General features: G+C 39.1%; 1 protein-coding gene across 2 annotated transcripts in view; it reads right to left on the bottom strand.

Annotated features, from left to right (window-relative positions):
• The window catches only part of Ca-alpha1T (Ca[2+]-channel protein alpha[[1]] subunit T), a 658,731-nt gene that overhangs the window by 525,058 nt on the left and 114,941 nt on the right, over positions 1 to 18,732 (bottom strand). For both annotated transcript variants that reach the window (XM_070088225.1, XM_070088226.1), the window contains 2 exons: positions 16,181 to 16,273; positions 9,412 to 10,758 (listed from right to left, as the gene is read on the bottom strand). In XM_070088225.1, coding sequence (XP_069944326.1) covers positions 9,412 to 10,758; positions 16,181 to 16,273 — 1,440 coding nt within the window. The remainder of the gene's footprint in view (positions 1 to 9,411; positions 10,759 to 16,180; positions 16,274 to 18,732) is intronic.

Raw genomic sequence — 18,732 nt, 5'->3', positions numbered from 1 at the left:
CGGTAATATACACATTTTCATTAATCCATCCATGATATTTTTTTCAAAATTATATAATAAACACGATGCATAACATATAAATAAGATAAATACACCCCACAGTAGAATAAATAAACATAAATGTGAGATGTGGTAGCAGACGACTTGCACAAGTGACGCCATAATAACAATACTCACCGAGTCTCATTAAATGTCGTATATTACGGTAATATACACATTTTCATTAATCCATCCATGATATTTTTTTCAAAATTATATAATAAACACGATGCATAACATATAAATAAGATAAATACACCCCACAGTAGAATAAATAAACATAAATGTGAGATGTGGTAGCAGACGACTTGCACAAGTGGTGATAATAACAATACTCGCCGAGTCTCATTAAATGTCGTATATTACGGTAATATACACATTTTCATTAATCCATCCATGATATTTTTTTCAAAATTATATAATAAACACGATGTATAACATATAAATAAGATAAATACACCCCACAGTAGAATAAATAAACATAAATGTGAGATGTGGTAGCAGACGACTTGCACAAGTGACGCAATAATAACAATACTCACAGAGTCTCATTAAATGTCGTATATTACGGTAATATACACATTTTCATTAATCCATCCATGATATTTTTTTCAAAATTATATAATAAACACGATGCATAACATATAAATAAGATAAATACACCCCACAGTAGAATAAATAAACATAAATGTGAGATGTGGTAGCAGAGGACTTGCACAAGTGACGCAATAATAACAATACTCACCGAGTCTCATTAAATGTCGTATATTATGGTAATATACACATTTTCATTAATCCATCCATGATATTTTTTTAAAAATTATATAATAAGCACGATACATAACATAAAAAGATGATAAATACACCCCACAATAGAATAAATAAACAAATATAAGATGTGGGAGCCTGGTTTGTTTACTCTGCGCCTGTCACCTCTCATGTACTCATTCTTTCACTCTCTCATTTATTCGTTTTATCTCATTTACTTACTCCTGACCCTACATTAAGACTACAAATATTTTAAGGCAAGTAATGAGTGAACTGTATATACATTTTATCGCTCTGGGATGCTTAAATATCATAGAATAGTATGTGTGGGTGGGGTGGCCTGGTAAGGTAGCCTGGCTATTACAATACATACCACACTTGATTTCTTACAATAAATACTACTTGTCTCACCCTAGATTAAGACTATAAATATTTTAAGGTAAGTAATGAGTGCACTATGTGTGTATTGTACTTTTTTATTGTTTTTTGATGCCTAGTTCTATTGCTAACTTAATATATGTTAGTGTAAACTTGTTATCTAGTGTTTGTATGCATTTATAAGTGGAAAAAAAGGGTGTTCCACTTAATGGCGATTTCCGCTTTATGGCGGTAGCCTGGAACCTAACCTGCCGTATAAGTGGGGCCCTCCTGTAGTTTGTTAGATTATGTATTTTTGGATAAAAGGTTGATGCGTAGGCTCCAGGATGTATACGTTTATAGAGGGGCAAATGATATATCGGATCATTATTTAGTTGTAGCTACAGTTAGAGTAAGAGGTAGATGGGAAAAGAGGAAAATGGCAACAACAAGCAAGAGGGAGGTGAAAGTGTATAAACTAAGGGAGGAGGAAGTTCGGGTGAGATATAAGCAACTATTGGCAGAAAGGTGGGCTGGTGCAAGTATGAGTAGTGGGGGGGGGTTGAAGAAGGTTGGAATAGTTTTAAAAATGCAGTATTAGAATGTGGGGCAGAAGTCTGTGGTTATAGGAGGGTGGGAGCAGGAGGAAAGAGGAGTGATTGGTGGAATGATGAAGTAAAGGGTGTGATAAATGAGAAAAAGTTAGCTTATGAGAGGTTTTTACAAAGCAGAAGTGTTATAAGAAGAGTATAGTATATGGAGTGTAAAAGAAAGGTGAAGAGAGTGGTGAGAGAGTGCAAAAGGAGAGCAGATGATAGAGTGGGAGAGGCACTGTCAAGAAATTTTTATGAAAATAAGAAAAATTTTTGGAGTTAAACAAGTTAAGAAAGCCTAGAGAATGAATGGATTTGTCAGTTAAAAACAGAGTAGGGGAGTTAGTAGATGGGGAGATGGAGGTTTTGGGTAGATGGCGAGAATATTTTGAGGAGCTTTTAAATGTCGATGAAGAAAGGGAAGCGGTAATTTCATGCACTGGCCAGGAAGGTATACCATCTTTGAGGAGTGAAGAAGAATAGGTTGTGAGTGTGGGGGAGGTGCGCGAGGCATTATGTAGAATGAAAGGGGGTAAAGCAGCTGGAACTGACGGGATCATGACAGAAATGTTAAAAGCAGGGGGGGGATATAATGTTGGAGTGATTGGTATTTTTGTTTAATAAATGTATGAAAGAGGAGAAGGTACCTAGGGATTGGCAGAAGTGGCAGAAGAGCATGTAAAGTCCCTTTATATAAAGGGAAGGGGACAAAAGAGATTAAAAAAATTATAGAGGAATAAGTTTACTGAGTATACCAGGAAAAGTATACAGTAGGGTTATAATTGAAAGAATTAGAGGTAAGACAGAATGTAGGATTGCAGATGAGCAAGGAAGTTTCAGTGTGGGTAGAGGATGTGTAGATCAAGTGTTTACATTGAAGCATATATGTGAACAGTATTTAGATAAAGGTAGGGAAGCTTTTATTGCATTTATGGATTTAGAAAAGGCATATGATAGAGTGGATAGGGGAGCAATGTGGCAGATGTTGCAAGTATATGGAACAGGTGGTAAGTTACTAAATGCTGTAAAGAGTTTTTATGAGGATAGTGAGGCTCAGGTTAGGGTGTGTAGAAGAGAGGGAGACTACTTCCCAATAAAAGTAGGTCTTAGACAGGGATGTGTAATGTCACCATATTTGTTTAACCCTTAAACGGTCCAAACGTATATATACGTCCACGCGCGTAGCGCCCCAAATGTATATATACGTTTTCTTTGTCATTCATTCAACATTGCCACATTAAGCCTGAGTCACCTAGACATGAGAGAATGGGTGTGCGCACTCACTGTGTGTCATATTAAAATAATTGGGGATGCCTGGGTACCATATGCTCTTTTTTCCTTTTAAAAGAAAAGATTGTTTTTTTCCTCAAAAAAGTTGGGGGGCTACGTGAGTGAATGTATATATACGTTTGGACCGTTTAAGGGTTAATATATTTATAGATGGGGTTGTAAAAGAAGTAAATGATAGGATGTTCGGGAGAGGGGTGGGATTAAATTATGGGGAATTAAATACAAAATGGGAATTGACACAGTTGCTTTTTGCTGATGATACTGTGCTTATGGGAGATTCTAAAGAAAAATTGCAAAGGTTAGTGGATGAGTTTGGGAGTGTGTGTAAAGGTAGAAAGTTGAAAGTGAACTTAGAAAAGAGTAAGGTGATGAGAGTATCAAATGATTTAGATAAAGATAAATTGGATATTAAATTGGGGAGGAGGAGTATGGAAAAAGTGAATATTTTCAGATACTTGGGAGTTGACGTGTCGGCGGATGGATTTATGAAGGATGAGGTTAATCATAGAATTGATGAGGGAAAAAAGGCGAGTGGTGAGTTGAGGTGTATGTGGAGACAAAAAAAACGTTATCTATGGAGGCAAAGAAGGGAATGTATGAAAGTATAGTAGTGCCAACACTCTTATATGGGTGTGAAGCTTGGGTTGTGAATGCAGCAGCGAGGAGGCAGTTGGAGGCAGTGGAGATGTCCTGTCTAAAGGCAATGTGTGGTGTAAATATTATGCAGAAAATTCAGTGTGTGGAAATTAGGAGAAGGTGTGGAGTTAATAAAAGTATTAATCAGAGGGCTGAAGAGGGGTTGTTGAGATGGTTTGGTCATTTAGAGAAAATGGATCAAAGTAGAATGACATGGAGAGCATATAAATATGTAGGGGAAGGAAGGCGGGGTAGGGGTCGTCCTTGAAAAGGTTGGAAGGGGTAAGGGAGGTTTTGTGGGCGAGGGGCTTGGACTTCCAGCTGGCATGCATGAGCGTGTTCGATATTAGTGAATGGAGACAAATGGTTGGATCTGTTGGAGTGTGAGCAGGGTAATATTTAGTGAAGGGATTCAGGGAAACCGGTTATTTTTGTATAGCTGGACTTGAGTCCTGGAATGGGAAGTACAATGCCTGCACTCTGAAGGAGGGGTTCTGGATATTAGCGGTTTGGAGGGATATGTTGTGTATCTTCGTACGTATATGCTTCTAAACTGTCGTGTTCTGAGCACCTCTGCAAAAACAGTGATCATGTATGAGTGAGGTGAAAATGTTGAATGATGATGAAAGTATTTTCTTTTCGGGGATTTTCTTCCTTTTTGGGACGCCCTGCCTCGGTGGGAGACGGCCGACTTGTTATAAAAAAAAAAAAAAGTGGTGGTGGGGGGATGGAAGGTATTCAGGGAGCCAGAGTACAGATCCAATTCTGTAGATCAAGAGCCCCTCACCAGCATCAAGGAACCTCCCTTGAGGGGATTTATAAGTGGAAAACTAACCTGCCGTGTAAGTGGGGCCCTACTGTATAGTAGAAAAGTATCTTTCTCTAATGGATACAGTTCACTCTACATTGCATAATGTATGACTATGTATGTATTAATGAATTATCTCATCATTTCTAAAACAAATTACTTTTTAACTACTGATCTAATGATATTTGATCCTATAACTTGATATTTGATCCTATAACTGAGAAGAAATTATTTAGTTTATTTACTATTTCAGTGATTGGGATGGGGATCATTAGATGTATTTTGCATAATTTCTTTTGTTTCAGTCACTATGAGAGTGCTTTCCAGGTTGTTGTTTTTTCCATCTACTTTTGTTTTATTTTATCAGTTAGCATAGTAGAGTTGTTTTAATTTTCTATTACAGTGGACCCCCGAATATCATAAGCATCAGATATCATAAATTTCGTTAATCATAACATTTTTTTTTTTTGTCAAAATATTGCCTCGCGGATCGTCATTTGACTCACTAATAGTCGTTCTTCCCGAATGCATACAAGTGACCTGAGCAGCCCCACACACCAGTCACAGTCAGTGTGCCATTGTTTATCAGCAAGTGAGCACAACCTCACGTGTTCATACAATACATTTCATAATATTCCATTCTTTTTAGTGCTTGCAACTGTTAAATAAGCCACCATGGGCCAAAAGAAAACTCCTAGTGCCAGCTCCTTAGTAAAGAAGGTGAGAAACACGATAGAATTCAAGAAAGAACACACCAGCCAGGCTATTTCCCCACACCAGCCAGGGTACTTCCCCAGACACCAGCATGGGTACTTCCCCATACAAAGCAGCCAGGGTACTTCCCCACACACATGATTTGATTTGATTGGGACTTGCACATGAGTGAAGAGAATTATCAAAGCTTATTGCTTGGGGAGCACTGAAAATTGGGTTGGGCAAATATTCTGTTAGTGGGATTGTTTGTGAAGGATCTGCCTTGTACGGGACAACAGGCCTGCTGCAGTGTTCCTGCTTTCTTCTGTTCTTATGTACACCAGCTGAGGAGATTGCTTCAGAAGAGGAGGAAGAGAGAGGGAAGAAGCTGCCTTCTTCAAAGATTAAGGACATTTGTGCAAGGTAGAGTGAGGTGCAAACATTTGTGGAAGAACATCACCCTAACCCTCTCCCCTCCTCCCATCTTCCATACACTAACAAGAGTCTTCAATAAAGGTAAGTGTGATATTGTTCTTTTATATACTGGATTTCACATTGTTTTGTTTGTAAATCTATATTTAATGTAAAAACATTTTTTTGTTAATACTTTTGGGTGTCTGGAATGGATTAATTGGATGTACATTATTTCTTATGGGGAAAATGGTTTCACAAATCGTAAATTTCACCATTAGTCAGACTCTCTGGAATGGATTAATTACAAAAATCGAGGGTCCACTGTAGTTTGGATATCCAACCCTTATTACAAAATAGCATTTTTTTAATGCACTTAAGTTTAATTTAAATTCATCACTAAATTTTAAGTGTACTTTCACTATATACTTAACTTCCACTAAAATCTGGCTTACAATATTGCATAATTTTATATATTTAATATGTACTATATTTATATGCATTTAACCAATATATATTTTTTTTAGAATGTTAGCATTAGTCTTAGCTTAATACTGTATAAAATGCTACATCCATGGGCTAAACCCTTTAACAAATATACACTTAACATACTAGTGTAACTATTTGTATCTGCTTGGAAAATAAAGTTACCATTTATTTTTTTATTAACACACCAGCCAATTTCCACCAAGGAAGAGTGGCCCCCCCAAAAAAAACTTTCATCATCATTCACTCCATCACTGTCTTGCCAGAGGGGTGCTTTACACTACAGTTACAAAACTGCAACAATAACACCCCTCCTTCAGCGTGTAGACACTGTACTCCCCATCTCCAGGACTCAAGTCCGGCCTGCCAGTTTCCCTGAATCCCTTCATAAATGTTACTTTGCTCACACTCCAACAGCACATCAAGTATTAAAAACCATTTGTCTCCATTCACTCCTATCAAATATGCTCACACATGTTTGCTGGAATTCCAAGCCCCTCACACACAAAGCCTCCTTTACCCCTCCTTCCAACCCTTCCTAGGCCGACCCCTACCCCGCCTTCCCTCCACTACAGATTTATACACTCTCAGTCATTCTGTTTTGTTCCATTCTCTCTTCATGTCTGAACCACCTCAACAACCCCTCCTCAGCCCTCTGGATAATAGTTTGGGTAATCCCACACCTTCTCCTAATTTCAAAACTACAAATTCTCTGCATTATATTCACACCACACATTGCCCTCAGACGTGACATCTCCAGTGCCTCCAGCCTTCACCTTGTTGCAACATTCACCACCCATGCCTCACACCCATACAAGAGCGTTGGTATAACTATACTCTCATAAATTCCCCTCTTTGCTTTCATGAATAAAGTTCTTTGTCTCCACAAACTCCTAAGTGCACCTCTCACCCTTTTCCCCTCATCAATTCTATGATTCACCTCATCCTTCATAGACCCATCTGCTGACACATCCACTCCTAAATATCTGAATACATTCACCTCCTCCATACTCTCTCCCACCAATCTGATATACAATCTTTTGTCACCTAACCTTTTTGTTATCTTCATAACCTTACTCTTTCCTATATTCACTTTTAATTTTCTTCTTTTACATACCCTACCAAATTCATCCACCAATCTCTGCAACTTCTATTCAGAATCTCCCAAAAGCACAGCATCATCAGCAAAGAGCAACTGTAACAACTCCCACTTTGTGTTTGATTCTTTATCTTTTAACTCCACACCTCTTGCCAAGACCGTCGCATTCACTTCTTTTACAACCCCATCTATAAATACACCTACCATCCGACTTACGACCTGCTCGACTTATGACCACTCGACTTACGACCGTGTTTTTTATGCCAAATTTCTGGGAAATAAACAACTATTTGTGTTGTACACAGTGTTTATCCTAAACCTTACAGTATAAAATACAGTACTAACAGCATAAAAAGTAAAATATGAAATACCAAAATAAAACAATAAAACAGTCATTACAAAAATGTGATGTTGATATTCAGTAGTAAAGTTCGACTTACGTACATTTCGACTTACGACTGGTTTCTCGGAACGGAACTCGGTCGTAAGTCGGATGGCAGGTGTATATTGAACAACCACGGTGACATCACACAACCTTGTCTAAGGCCTACTTTCACTGGGAAATAACCTCCCTCTCTCCTACATACTGTAACCTGAGCCTCACTATCCTCATAAAAACTCTTCACTGCTTTCAGTAACCTACCTCCTATACCATACACCTGCAACATCTGCCACACTGCCCCCCTATCCACCCTGTCATATGTCTTTTCCAAATCCATAAATGCCACAAAAACCTCTTTACCCTTATCTAAATACTGTTCACCTATATGTTTCACTGTAAACACTTGGTCGACACACCCCTTACCTTTCCTAAAGCCTCCTTAATCATCTGCTATCCTACTCTCCATCTTACTCTTAATTCTTTCAATAATAACTCTACCATACACTTTACCAGGTATACTCAACAGACTTATTCCCCTATAATTTTTGCACTCTCTTTTATCTCCTTTGCCTTTATACAAAGGAACTATGCATGCTCTCTGCAAATCCCTAGGTACCTTACCCTCTTCCATACATTTATTAAATAACAGCACCAACCACTTCAAAACTACATCCCCACCTGCTTTAAACATTTCTATCTTTATCCCATCAATCCCAGCTGCCTTACCCCCTTTCATTCTACCCACTGCCTCACGAACTTCCCCCACACTCACAACTGGCTCTTCCTCACTCCTACAAGACGTTATTCCTCCTTGCCCTGTACAAGAAATCACAGCTTCCCTATCTTCATCAATATTTAACAATTCCTCACAATATTCCCTCCATCTTCCTGATACCTCTAACTCTCCATTTAATAATTCTCCTCTCCTATTTTTAACTGTCAAATTCATGTGTTCCCTAGGCTTCCTCAACTTATTAATCTCACTCCAAAACTTTTTCTTATTTTCAACAAAATTTGTTGATAACATCTCACCCACTCTCTTATTTACTCTCTTTTTACATTGCTTCACCACTCTCTTAACCTCTCTTTTTCTCTCCATATACTCTTCATTATCATAATCAATATATACAGTGGAATCTCAGTATACGACCAGCTCCTTACTTGAACAAAGCTCAGCACTCGATCAAACAAATACGACCTGCAGAACTCGCTGTAAACTATTTCATTTGCTTCATATTTTTTTTTTTTTTTTTTGCATTATTTGTATAAATAAGTCCATGTATAAATAAGTCACCAAACAGAAAATTGGCTGGGAAGAACTTGTTTGATACTCCAACGGAGCGGCACTCGAACAGCCTTCTGGAATGAATTAAGGTCGCATACCGAGGTTCCACTACATACAATATCTATGACTGAAAAGCCTTTTGACATCAGTGTGTTTAGTAGTTTCAATGTTGGGAAACTGAGTGACCAGACCTAAATTCTGGAGGTAGGAAGTGCAGTGCCTGCATTCTGAAGGATGGGCAAGTATGTTGCAGTTTGGCGAGTTACTTGAATTGTGATATCCATGTACTTCTGATAAGACAATTATTGAATAAGTGATGGTAAATGTGTTTCTTTCTCTGTTTCACCCTACTTTGGTGGCAATTGGTCATTTAAAAAAAAAACTCATTGCATTAAATGAAACATTTTAAATATTTACTCATATATAATAAACTATGGTGAAACTGTATATCTGTTAATTTTTCAATCTGCTTTTTTATATTTTTAAGTAAGGAAATTCACTAACTGATACGAGATGACATCATGATTCTCTTTTTGTTCAAATGCTTGTCATAAATGATCTCACCTGGTTGTGGTACTCAATACCCATGCTGAGTGTATTGATGAGTATAGCAACAAGAATGCCCCGCTGAAAGTATCGATGCTCCACCAGCTTCTTGATGCAGACCTGAATACGTGAACAGAATCTACGTGCTAATGAAGGTGGTTTTGTCTCCTCCTCTTTCCATTCTTCATCACTCCAATCAGAATCTGAGTCACACGAGTCAGATCCTGAATAGTAACTTGTAAACCCTGCAGGTGCTTGATCAGCGGAGAAAAATAAAGTTGGTGCTGAAAAGTGCTTTACCCCTTTGGCAAGTGAAGAATACAAGGTGTGGACGGAGCGAGAGTCAATACCTAAGTGTGTGGGCAGCGCAGCAGAGAGAGCACCGCTCAGTGCCAGCAGTTCCCCACAAGTGAGAGAACCCTTTCCCCCTGAACCATTATACGAGGGTGTCCGCGAGACAGATCGCAGGGAAGACTTAGTCTTGTTAGGGGGAAGAAGAACTGGGGGCAGAAGAGCAGGAGGCATGAGGGAGGGAGGTCCTGGTGTGTGAGGTGATGGTGGTAAAGGCTCACGAAAATATACTGGATCTAATTGCTCATCATCAGTTTGTGTAGTTTTCTCACTGTGACAGACATTTTTTGTGGCAGTCTCCCCAGCATGGCCATGGAGAAGCACCACATCACTAAACATGACAGAGCTGCGTCGACGTTGTCGTGGAGTGCAAGCACCCTGACCCCCTGGTGATGGTGGTAAGAGCTCATTGCTCCCATCTCCACTCGAGATTTTAAGAACGACAGGACGATGCGGGGATGGTTGAGGATCTGCATCAGAAAATTCCGTACTAGCACGAGGAGCATTGTTATTTCGTGAATCGTCAGGAGCTTCATGTACTTCTGGGGGTGACAACAACTGTGGAGATGTTGGGCTTATGTTATTCATCACAGTAAAGGCTCCACCTGGACCTACACCACCAGCAGTAGTAGTTGGAACAGACACTACAGTACTTGGTACCAAAGGAATGCCACCTTCACGGCTGATTAGGGCACTCTGTGCTGCCTCATACTGACGACGACGACGCTGCTTCTTGAGGCTCAGCTGTCGAGGATGCTCAGATCTGTTTCTCCGACGAAACTGTTTGTATCGAACATAAAATTTTCGCTTTCCTCGTCGCCACAAATGAGCAATATATTTGATGATTTCAGCATAGCATGAGTTTGGCTCAGAAGTGGAGCCTGATGCTAGTGTGCTAGTCGATTGAAACCTGGCACGTTCCATCTTCATCCTCTCCATTTCACGCTTCTTAGTCTCTGAAAACTGTGTGGCGATAACAACTAGGCACAAGTTGATCATGAAGAATGACCCAATCTGTAAATAGAAAAACAAATAAGTAGCCTTAATTAAATTAAAAGTTATAAATCAAATGGATTTATGTGGATAAACTTAAAGAGCTTGCTAAGTAAGCAGTAAATCATTCATTTTATGAGTGCTAAATTAGTAGGTGTATGGGAGGTAATCAAATTCAATCCAAAGAAAGGGAGGGTAGCTCCTCTTCTATTAATCATAAAGCCCTTCACTCATCATGCCCATAAAAGTCTATCATGCCCTTAAAGGGCATGGTAGTTCACATCAAAATCATAAGAATTTGGAGGACAGACAGGGGATAACAACTTTAATTTAAAAAAGGGTTAATAAAAAAATTTCCATTTCTAAAATAATGATATGCAGTCAAGTTTATTATTAACCCTTAAATGGTCCAAACGTATACATACGTTTTTTCAACATTTGAAAATATGTAACAAAATGTAGATCTTCTTTCTTGTTTTACATTTAAAAATGTGTATAAAAAACTTTTATCTACATTTTTTTTTTGTTATTTTTGAAAATATGTAAAAAAAACGTAATCTACTTTTGGAGCACTACGGATTTGAACGTCAATCTGTTTGGACCGTTTAAGGGTTAAGATCCTCTGTATAGTGCAATTTTTTTAAAAATTGACTGAAAAAGTGCATCCAAAATTAAATAGTGCATGGTGAGGCCATCATATTACATGTTACTTAATATTCAATTCACCTTTTCAATCAAATTTACCAGTTTTTTTTCAACACGTCAGCCGTCTCACACTGAGGCAGGGTGACCCAAAAGAGAAATACTCTCATCATCATTCACACATATTCACTGTCTTTGCACTAAATGAAGGAACTATATAAGGGAGCTGACTGTAGTGAAAAGGGATGATCCTTTCCAATACATCCTCATTAACATCATTTATTTAAAATTACCATGTTGTATTTGCAGTCCCACAGTATATATACAGTTGACCATCAGTTAACAAAGTAGTTGCATTCTTAACAATGGTGTGTAATCAAAATATCTTGTAAAATGAACAAAGAAACATAGAGGAAAATAGGGTTAAGTTCTTTCAACCCCCCAAAAAAGTCACCCATTTTTTTTAATCTCAAAAGTGAAAATAACAATGATAATGTAAATATAGGTCAATGTAGTGATGTGCATTAATCAAAGATATTGCATTCACATCTCTGCTCACAGATGAAGGTGCCTTACTGTTCGGGTGTCCTACACATTGCAACTGTATGGGGGTTATAAAGGAGGTGTTAGAGTGGCTGGGGGTGTAGGGGTTGGGGTGAACATGGGAGGGGGTTAGAGTGGTTGAGGTGAGAGGTTATGGAGTGGGGGAGGGTACTGGGAGACTTCTGGAATGGGAGGTGGAGGGGTTGGACAAGAGCTCAAGGCTGGTATTGGGAGGGGGAGGATGCTGGGCAGTGGTGGGGTGTAGGGGAGTGGAGGCTGGAAGTGATGAGGCAGTGTGTTTGTGGCAGCATCAGCGGCTTGGGTGTGGGTGACTGGGTGGGCGAGTGTGTGGTCAGTGGTGCGAGTGGTAATAAGGGTGGTAAGTGGCTATGTGACAAGGAGTGTGGATGGCATGTTAGGACATGTGGGCCATGAAAGCATGGGTTTGGGGTTGTGTGGGCTTGAGAGTGTAGGGAAGTGGCAAGAGCGAAAGGTGTGGTTGTGTCAGTGGCCCAGTGTGGGTTGTGGTGTGGATGATGGGTGACTGGCTGTGTGAGTATGCATTTGGTAGTGTGGGCAGTAATGAAGGTGTTGGGTGGATTTGTGACTAGATGTGTTGATGGCATGTTAGGGTGTGTGGGCTGTGAAAGCATGGGTAAGGTGTGGGCCTGGGGCTATGGAAGTGGGGTTGTGTGGGGGGTTGTATGGGCTTGAAGCTGTTAGGGTGTGGTGAAAGGGGAGTGCCATGGAGAAGTAGTGTGAGTGGAGGCCACATGGGTTTGAAACTACAGGGAAGTAATGTGCAGTTGTGTTGGTGGCCTGGTGTGGGTGGTGGTGTGGATGATGGGACTGGGTGGATGAGTGTGTGGTTGGTGTTGTAAGTAGTAATGAGGGTGTTGGGTGACTAAGTGATTAGGTGTACAGATGGCATGTTAGGGTGAAAGGAAGAGTAAGGTGTGGGTGTGAGGTCGTGGGAAAATGGTGTAGTTGAGGGCAGTGAGCTGGGCAAGATGTGGTCTTGAGGTAGTGGTAGTTAGGATATGTGGCCATGGAGGGATGTTGTAGGTGTAGGCATGTGGCCAAGGGGGAAATACATGCATGTGTGTGTGCATGGGCAATTTTTTTTTAACATGGCAGCCATTTCCCACCGAGGTAGGGTGAACCAAAAAGAAAGAAAAAACTTTCATTGTCATTCAACACCTTCACCATCACTCATACATAATCGCTGTCTTTGCAGAGGTGCTCAGATACAACAGTTTTGATGTCCCTCCAAACTGCCAATATCCCAAACCCCTCCTTTAATATGCAGGCATTGTACTTCCCATTTCCAGGACTCAAGTCCGGCTAACCAGTTTCCCTTAATTCCTTCAGGGATGAGGGAGGTGAAAGCGTGTGGCCCAGGAGGAGTTATGTGGGTGGAGGTTGCTGAGTGTGTGGCAGAGAATGAATGGAGGAAAGTAGTATGGTAAAGAAGTTTGACCAAAGTATGATATTGGACACATTTAAATTCAAATTCAAAGTTTATTCTCTATAAAGATTACAATGTTGAATTTACAGAATTTGGTTGTTGTGTGGTTTACATGTAGTTAAATAATGATTACAGAGTGTACCACTAGAACGCCTAGCATGGCTAGGCATTTCGGGCAGACTTAGTTTAATTCTTTATTTTAAATATTACAAATTATGAGGTAAGTTGGTATTATGGCTAAGTGACTAAATACTAGTTTGTGAGTTAAGCAATGTGAATGCTTTTGTTTTGGCACAGTACATAGTTTCAGTATTGGAGTATCATAGGATTCATTATTTTAAGATTGAGATTAATATTTCTGTTTATGGTCAAATGGGTGAGTGAGTGTAAGTGTGAACCACCAGGTGGTATTCGTGTAGTTGGTTGATGGGGTGTATCAGGGAGATAAGATGTTTTCTAATGGTAGTTTTGAAGGTGATGAATGTGTCTGCAGTTCTAGAGTTCTCAGGTAGGGTGTTCCAGATTTTAGGGCCTTTGACATACATTGAATTTTTGTAAAGGTTTAGTCGGACACGGGGAATGTCGTAGAGATGTTTGTGTCTGGTGTTATGCCTGTGGGTTCTGTCACAACTATCAAGAAAGCGTTTTAGGTCAAGGTTGATATTGGAGTTTAAGGTCCTGTAGATGTAGATTGCACAGTAGTAAGTGTGGATGTACTGAACAGGGAGTAAGTTTAGATCTATGAAGAGTGGGGGGTGTGTTGCCAGGGATGGGATTTAGTGATTATTCTTACTGCAGCTTTTTGTTGGGTTATTATTGGCTTTAGGTGTGTTGCTGCAGTTAATCCCCAAGCACAAATAGCATAGGTGAGGTATGGATATATAAGTGAATGGTATAGTGTGATAAGGGCAGTTTGCGGCACGTAGTATCGTATCTTGGAGAGGATCCCAACCGTTTTGGATACTTTTTTGGTTATGTGTTGGATATGGGTGCTGAAATTCAGGTTGTTGTCAAGGTATAGGCCTAGGAATTTGCCCTCATTATGTCTGGTAATTAGAGTGTTGTCGATCTTAATGTTAATTTGTGCATCTCCTGCTCTGCTACCAAACATAATATAGTAGGTTTTGTCAGTGTTAAGCGTAAGTTTATTGGCTGTCATCCAAGTCGATATTTTGATCAGCTCTTCGTTAACAATGGTGTTGAGGGTGGCAAGATTAGGGTGAGAGATGACATAAGTCGTGTCGTCAGCAAAGAGAATGGGTTTCAGGTGTTGGGATACGTTTGGAAGATCATTGATGTATATGAGGAAGAGCAGGGGACGAAGGACACTTCCCTGCGGAACTCCAGTATCAAGTGGCCGTGTTGTTGATGCTGTGTCTTTAATGGTGACATACTGATACCTATTAGTAAGGTAAGATTTGAAATAAGCAAGCGCATGGCCTCTTATACCATAATGATCAAGTTTGTGGAGTAGGATGTCGTGGTCTACTGTGTCAAAAGCTTTTCTTAGGTCAATAAAAATTCCTAGTGGATATTCCTTATTTTCTAATGCTGTGTAAAGCATATCTAGCATTTTTATGATTGCATCATTAGTGCTTTTATTTTTCCTGAATCCAAATTGGCAGGGGTTGAGTATGTTTTGAGCCGTTATAAATGAATACAGTCTCCTGTGCACGAGTTTCTCAAAGATTTTGGATAGGAATGGTAAGTTAGATATTGGCCTATAGTTGTTTAAGTCTGTAGGGTCACCACCTTTATGTATTGGTGTAACCCTTGCCATCTTGAGTAGTTTCGGGAAGGTGCTAGTCTCTAGTGACTTGTTAAAGAGTAATGAAATAGCATGCGAAAGGACATGGGCCGCTCGCTTGTACAGTAATGGTGGGACATGAGACAGATTCCCCGAGTTATTTTTAAGTGACTTTATAATCTTGGTGACTTCCGTGGGCTCAGTTGGTGCAAGATAGAAGGAATTAGGGAAATTCCCATCTAGGTAGTCCCCGGCATGGGCATTGGTATGTGGGATTTCACTGGCGAGATTAGATCCTATGGTTGAGAAGAAGTCGTTTATCTTGTTAGCTGTGTCAGTGGGATGTAGTGGTGTTTCATTAGGTTTAGTTAGGACAATATTCTTGGTTTTTCGCAGTTTGTGGGTCCCTAGAATCTGAGAGAGTGTTTTCCAGGTCTTTTTTATATCTCCTCTAGTGTCTGTGAATCTACTGGAGTAGTATAGTTGTTTGGCTTTCTTTATTACTTTTGTGAGAGCTGATGAATAGTGTTTAAGAATATCTTTGTGTATTAAGCCTTGTCTATATTGCTTTTCATATTGGTGTTTCTTGTCAATGGATTTCAGAATGGTACTGGTTAGCCATGGGCAACCAAGCCATTTGTTTGTGATCTGTTTCGTTTTTATAGGACAAAAAGAGCACTGAGGTGAGGGAGGCTGTGTACATAAAGTAGGTCTCCTCCATAAGACAATGGACTCGCCCATATGCTCACCACAAGATGGAGGGTAAGAACCCGGAGCATGCCACATTTTTCCCTACATGTACTCTTTCATGTAAACTGATTAATACAACACATTCCCGAAAATATGCTGCAATTTTGCAACCATGTTAGAGTAAAAACTTGTTAACAGATCATGTGTTAACTGATGATCTACTGTATATCACATTTACCATACTGTACTAATAAATCCCTTTATACATTAGGGTTGCTAAATTTGTTTTCTAATCCTGTCAAAACAGGAGAGTATAAGCCTATCCAAAACTTGATAATTCCAAATCAACTCACCACAATAAGTAGGACAAAATATATCCAGTCCCAAAAGGAATGAGCATCTTGCACGTAGTACATGATGTCCGTCCAGCCCTCCAGGCTGATCACCTGTTGGCAGAGGCAATTTTTGTATTCAATACATTATTCCAGTGTTAATAATAAACTGAAAAATATACTATATTTGTTAATAACAAACTACAAAATTATTTGCACAAACTGTCCTGTGTGATTATAATTAGTCAAATTTGCTAGCTTAATACAGAGCAAGATTTTCATTTTTTCCTCTCGGGACTGAAACTAAAAATAGTTATACAGTTGGATGAATGGTATGTGTGTGTTGAACCATATTTCAGCTAAATTTCTGACAAATTACTAAATTTGAGCTATATAATGAGTACAGAATATATACTGTATACCAAAAAGCCAGAAAACTGCAAAGTATTACAGTACTAACATTTAAAAAGAGATGAGGCAAGAAACTCTTAACAACAGATCAGTATCACTGACATGTATACTCTGCAAAGTATTTGAAAAGATTTTAAGAAAATGGCTGGTACACCAGTTGGAGAAAATAGGACTCACAATGAACTAACAAATTGGGTTTTAAGGAGGGAAAAACACCTTAGTAAACTACTTCATTAAGTTTAGTTCCATGATAATATGAGAAAACAGGACAGGAAAAAGAAGGATGTGCAGATTGTGTATTACTGAACTGTTGGAAGGTCTTTAGTATGTTGCCTTACAGACAACCAATTTACATGATGAAAAACCAAACACCTTCTATTCCATGGATGTCTAATGTCAGTAATCTTGCACGAGACATATTCTTAATATAAGCTGACAAGAAAATGACCTTACAATAATGATGGCATACAATATCAATAGCTATATGATAATTATCCTAACCCCTAACTGGCTCATGGCACAACCTCTTAACCCTTTGACTGTCGCAGGCCCCTTTCTGAAACTGTCATTCTATGTTGTTGCAACCCCTGAATGGGTTGCAATGTATATTATGATTATGAATATAATGTATATTTTCATATAATTTTATATTGCTTGTATTTGTGATAATAGCTAAATCGTAAATGCATTGCTTTATATTGTTATTTGACTTAGCTTCCTTTGGTTAGGTAGGATGTAACATATTATGTGCTCAGTTCAAGTCTTGATTGTCTAACTACTGTAATTATCACTCTTTGCTCGTTTCCCTGCCGGCTTCTTACTGGGCAGTGACCCACGGAGCTATCACGTGATAGAAGGGGGGTGTCCTCACCTCGCCTGAAGTATTCAGTCTGGTCTAGACTCTCTTGGTGGTTGGACAGATTGTCTGTCTCATTATTCTTGTTAGTTCTGTAGAACTCTGTTCACAGAACGTTGTATAGACTTAGTGATTTTCGACGTTGTACTGAGGTTGTGTGTCGCATAGACACTCTGAGCAACTCAGGTCCTGAGCTGTAGCTTCTGACCTAACTTGTACTGGTATCTGTGTATTATCACAGTCGGGGATTTTCTTATGCTGAACTCAGATTCAGTAGTATGGGAGTTTGGTGACTTGTGTGGAGGATCTGCAGATGGTCCCTACTTAGTGTTGTTATATTATCTCCTTGTTCCTGATTCTGTGTCGCAGTTGCTTGTTATATTGCTATTAGCATTCTTTTTATTGTTCAAGCAGACTGTTCTGATTGCCAGTTGGTCAAGAAGTTAGTTTATTTGAGGATTTTGTCAGTCACTTGTTTAAGTCTAGTCGAGTCTTGAGACATAGCGAACTACTTAGAGCACTTACACACATACACAAACTTACTTGTACATATTTGTAATATCTTATTAAATGTTAATGTACCAGACGGTACTTAAGAATTATGAATGTGATATGTGCTTTCAGCACAATACTACTGTGTATGAGAGAAGTGATTATTATTAGTCTGAATTGATTAATTTAATTTAATTTGATGATATACCTCTAGACGATACTTAATAAATTTATTAAATTTTAATTTCTCTAGTTAGTAGCCTACCAGTTGTAATCCTGAAACACTATTGAATCATACTGAATTCTAATGGATAATTGGACAAGGATACTGACTAACTTATGAAAACCCAGTAACAGGCTGGATGCTAGAAGGGCATTCCTTTCTAGTATTCACTGGAGATCTCTAAGCTTTTAGAATCGCGTTTTTTGTAACAAATGGGGGCCTGTCCGGGAGGCTCTTGATCCAAGGTGTTGGAAAAATTGTCCAGTTTGACATACTAGTAACTCTATGATCAAACACTTTGAGTACTTTCCTAATCTGAAGACTTTGAGTTTAGTCTTGTACAACATACCAGGTGAATGTATGTACCTGACTGAGTCTCTTGATCCAAGGAGATGGAAATACTGTTTATGAGACCTAACTCTAAGACCACCAACACTAAAATTCCTATTAGGATTATAGTTTCACATAATCACTCTCTCGTAGTACACTTATTTTCGTGATGTATGCCATAGTGAAACAGTTAATTGATACTCTGACTTTGTCCGAGTTAAGTACATTAAAACTTCAGACGTGTTGGCGAGTAGCCAAATA

Source organism: Cherax quadricarinatus, chromosome 24, assembly GCF_038502225.1.
Source record: "Cherax quadricarinatus isolate ZL_2023a chromosome 24, ASM3850222v1, whole genome shotgun sequence".
In the NCBI taxonomy this organism is placed as follows: Eukaryota; Metazoa; Arthropoda; class Malacostraca; order Decapoda; family Parastacidae; genus Cherax; species Cherax quadricarinatus.
This window is presented reverse-complemented; position numbering and strand designations above follow the sequence as displayed.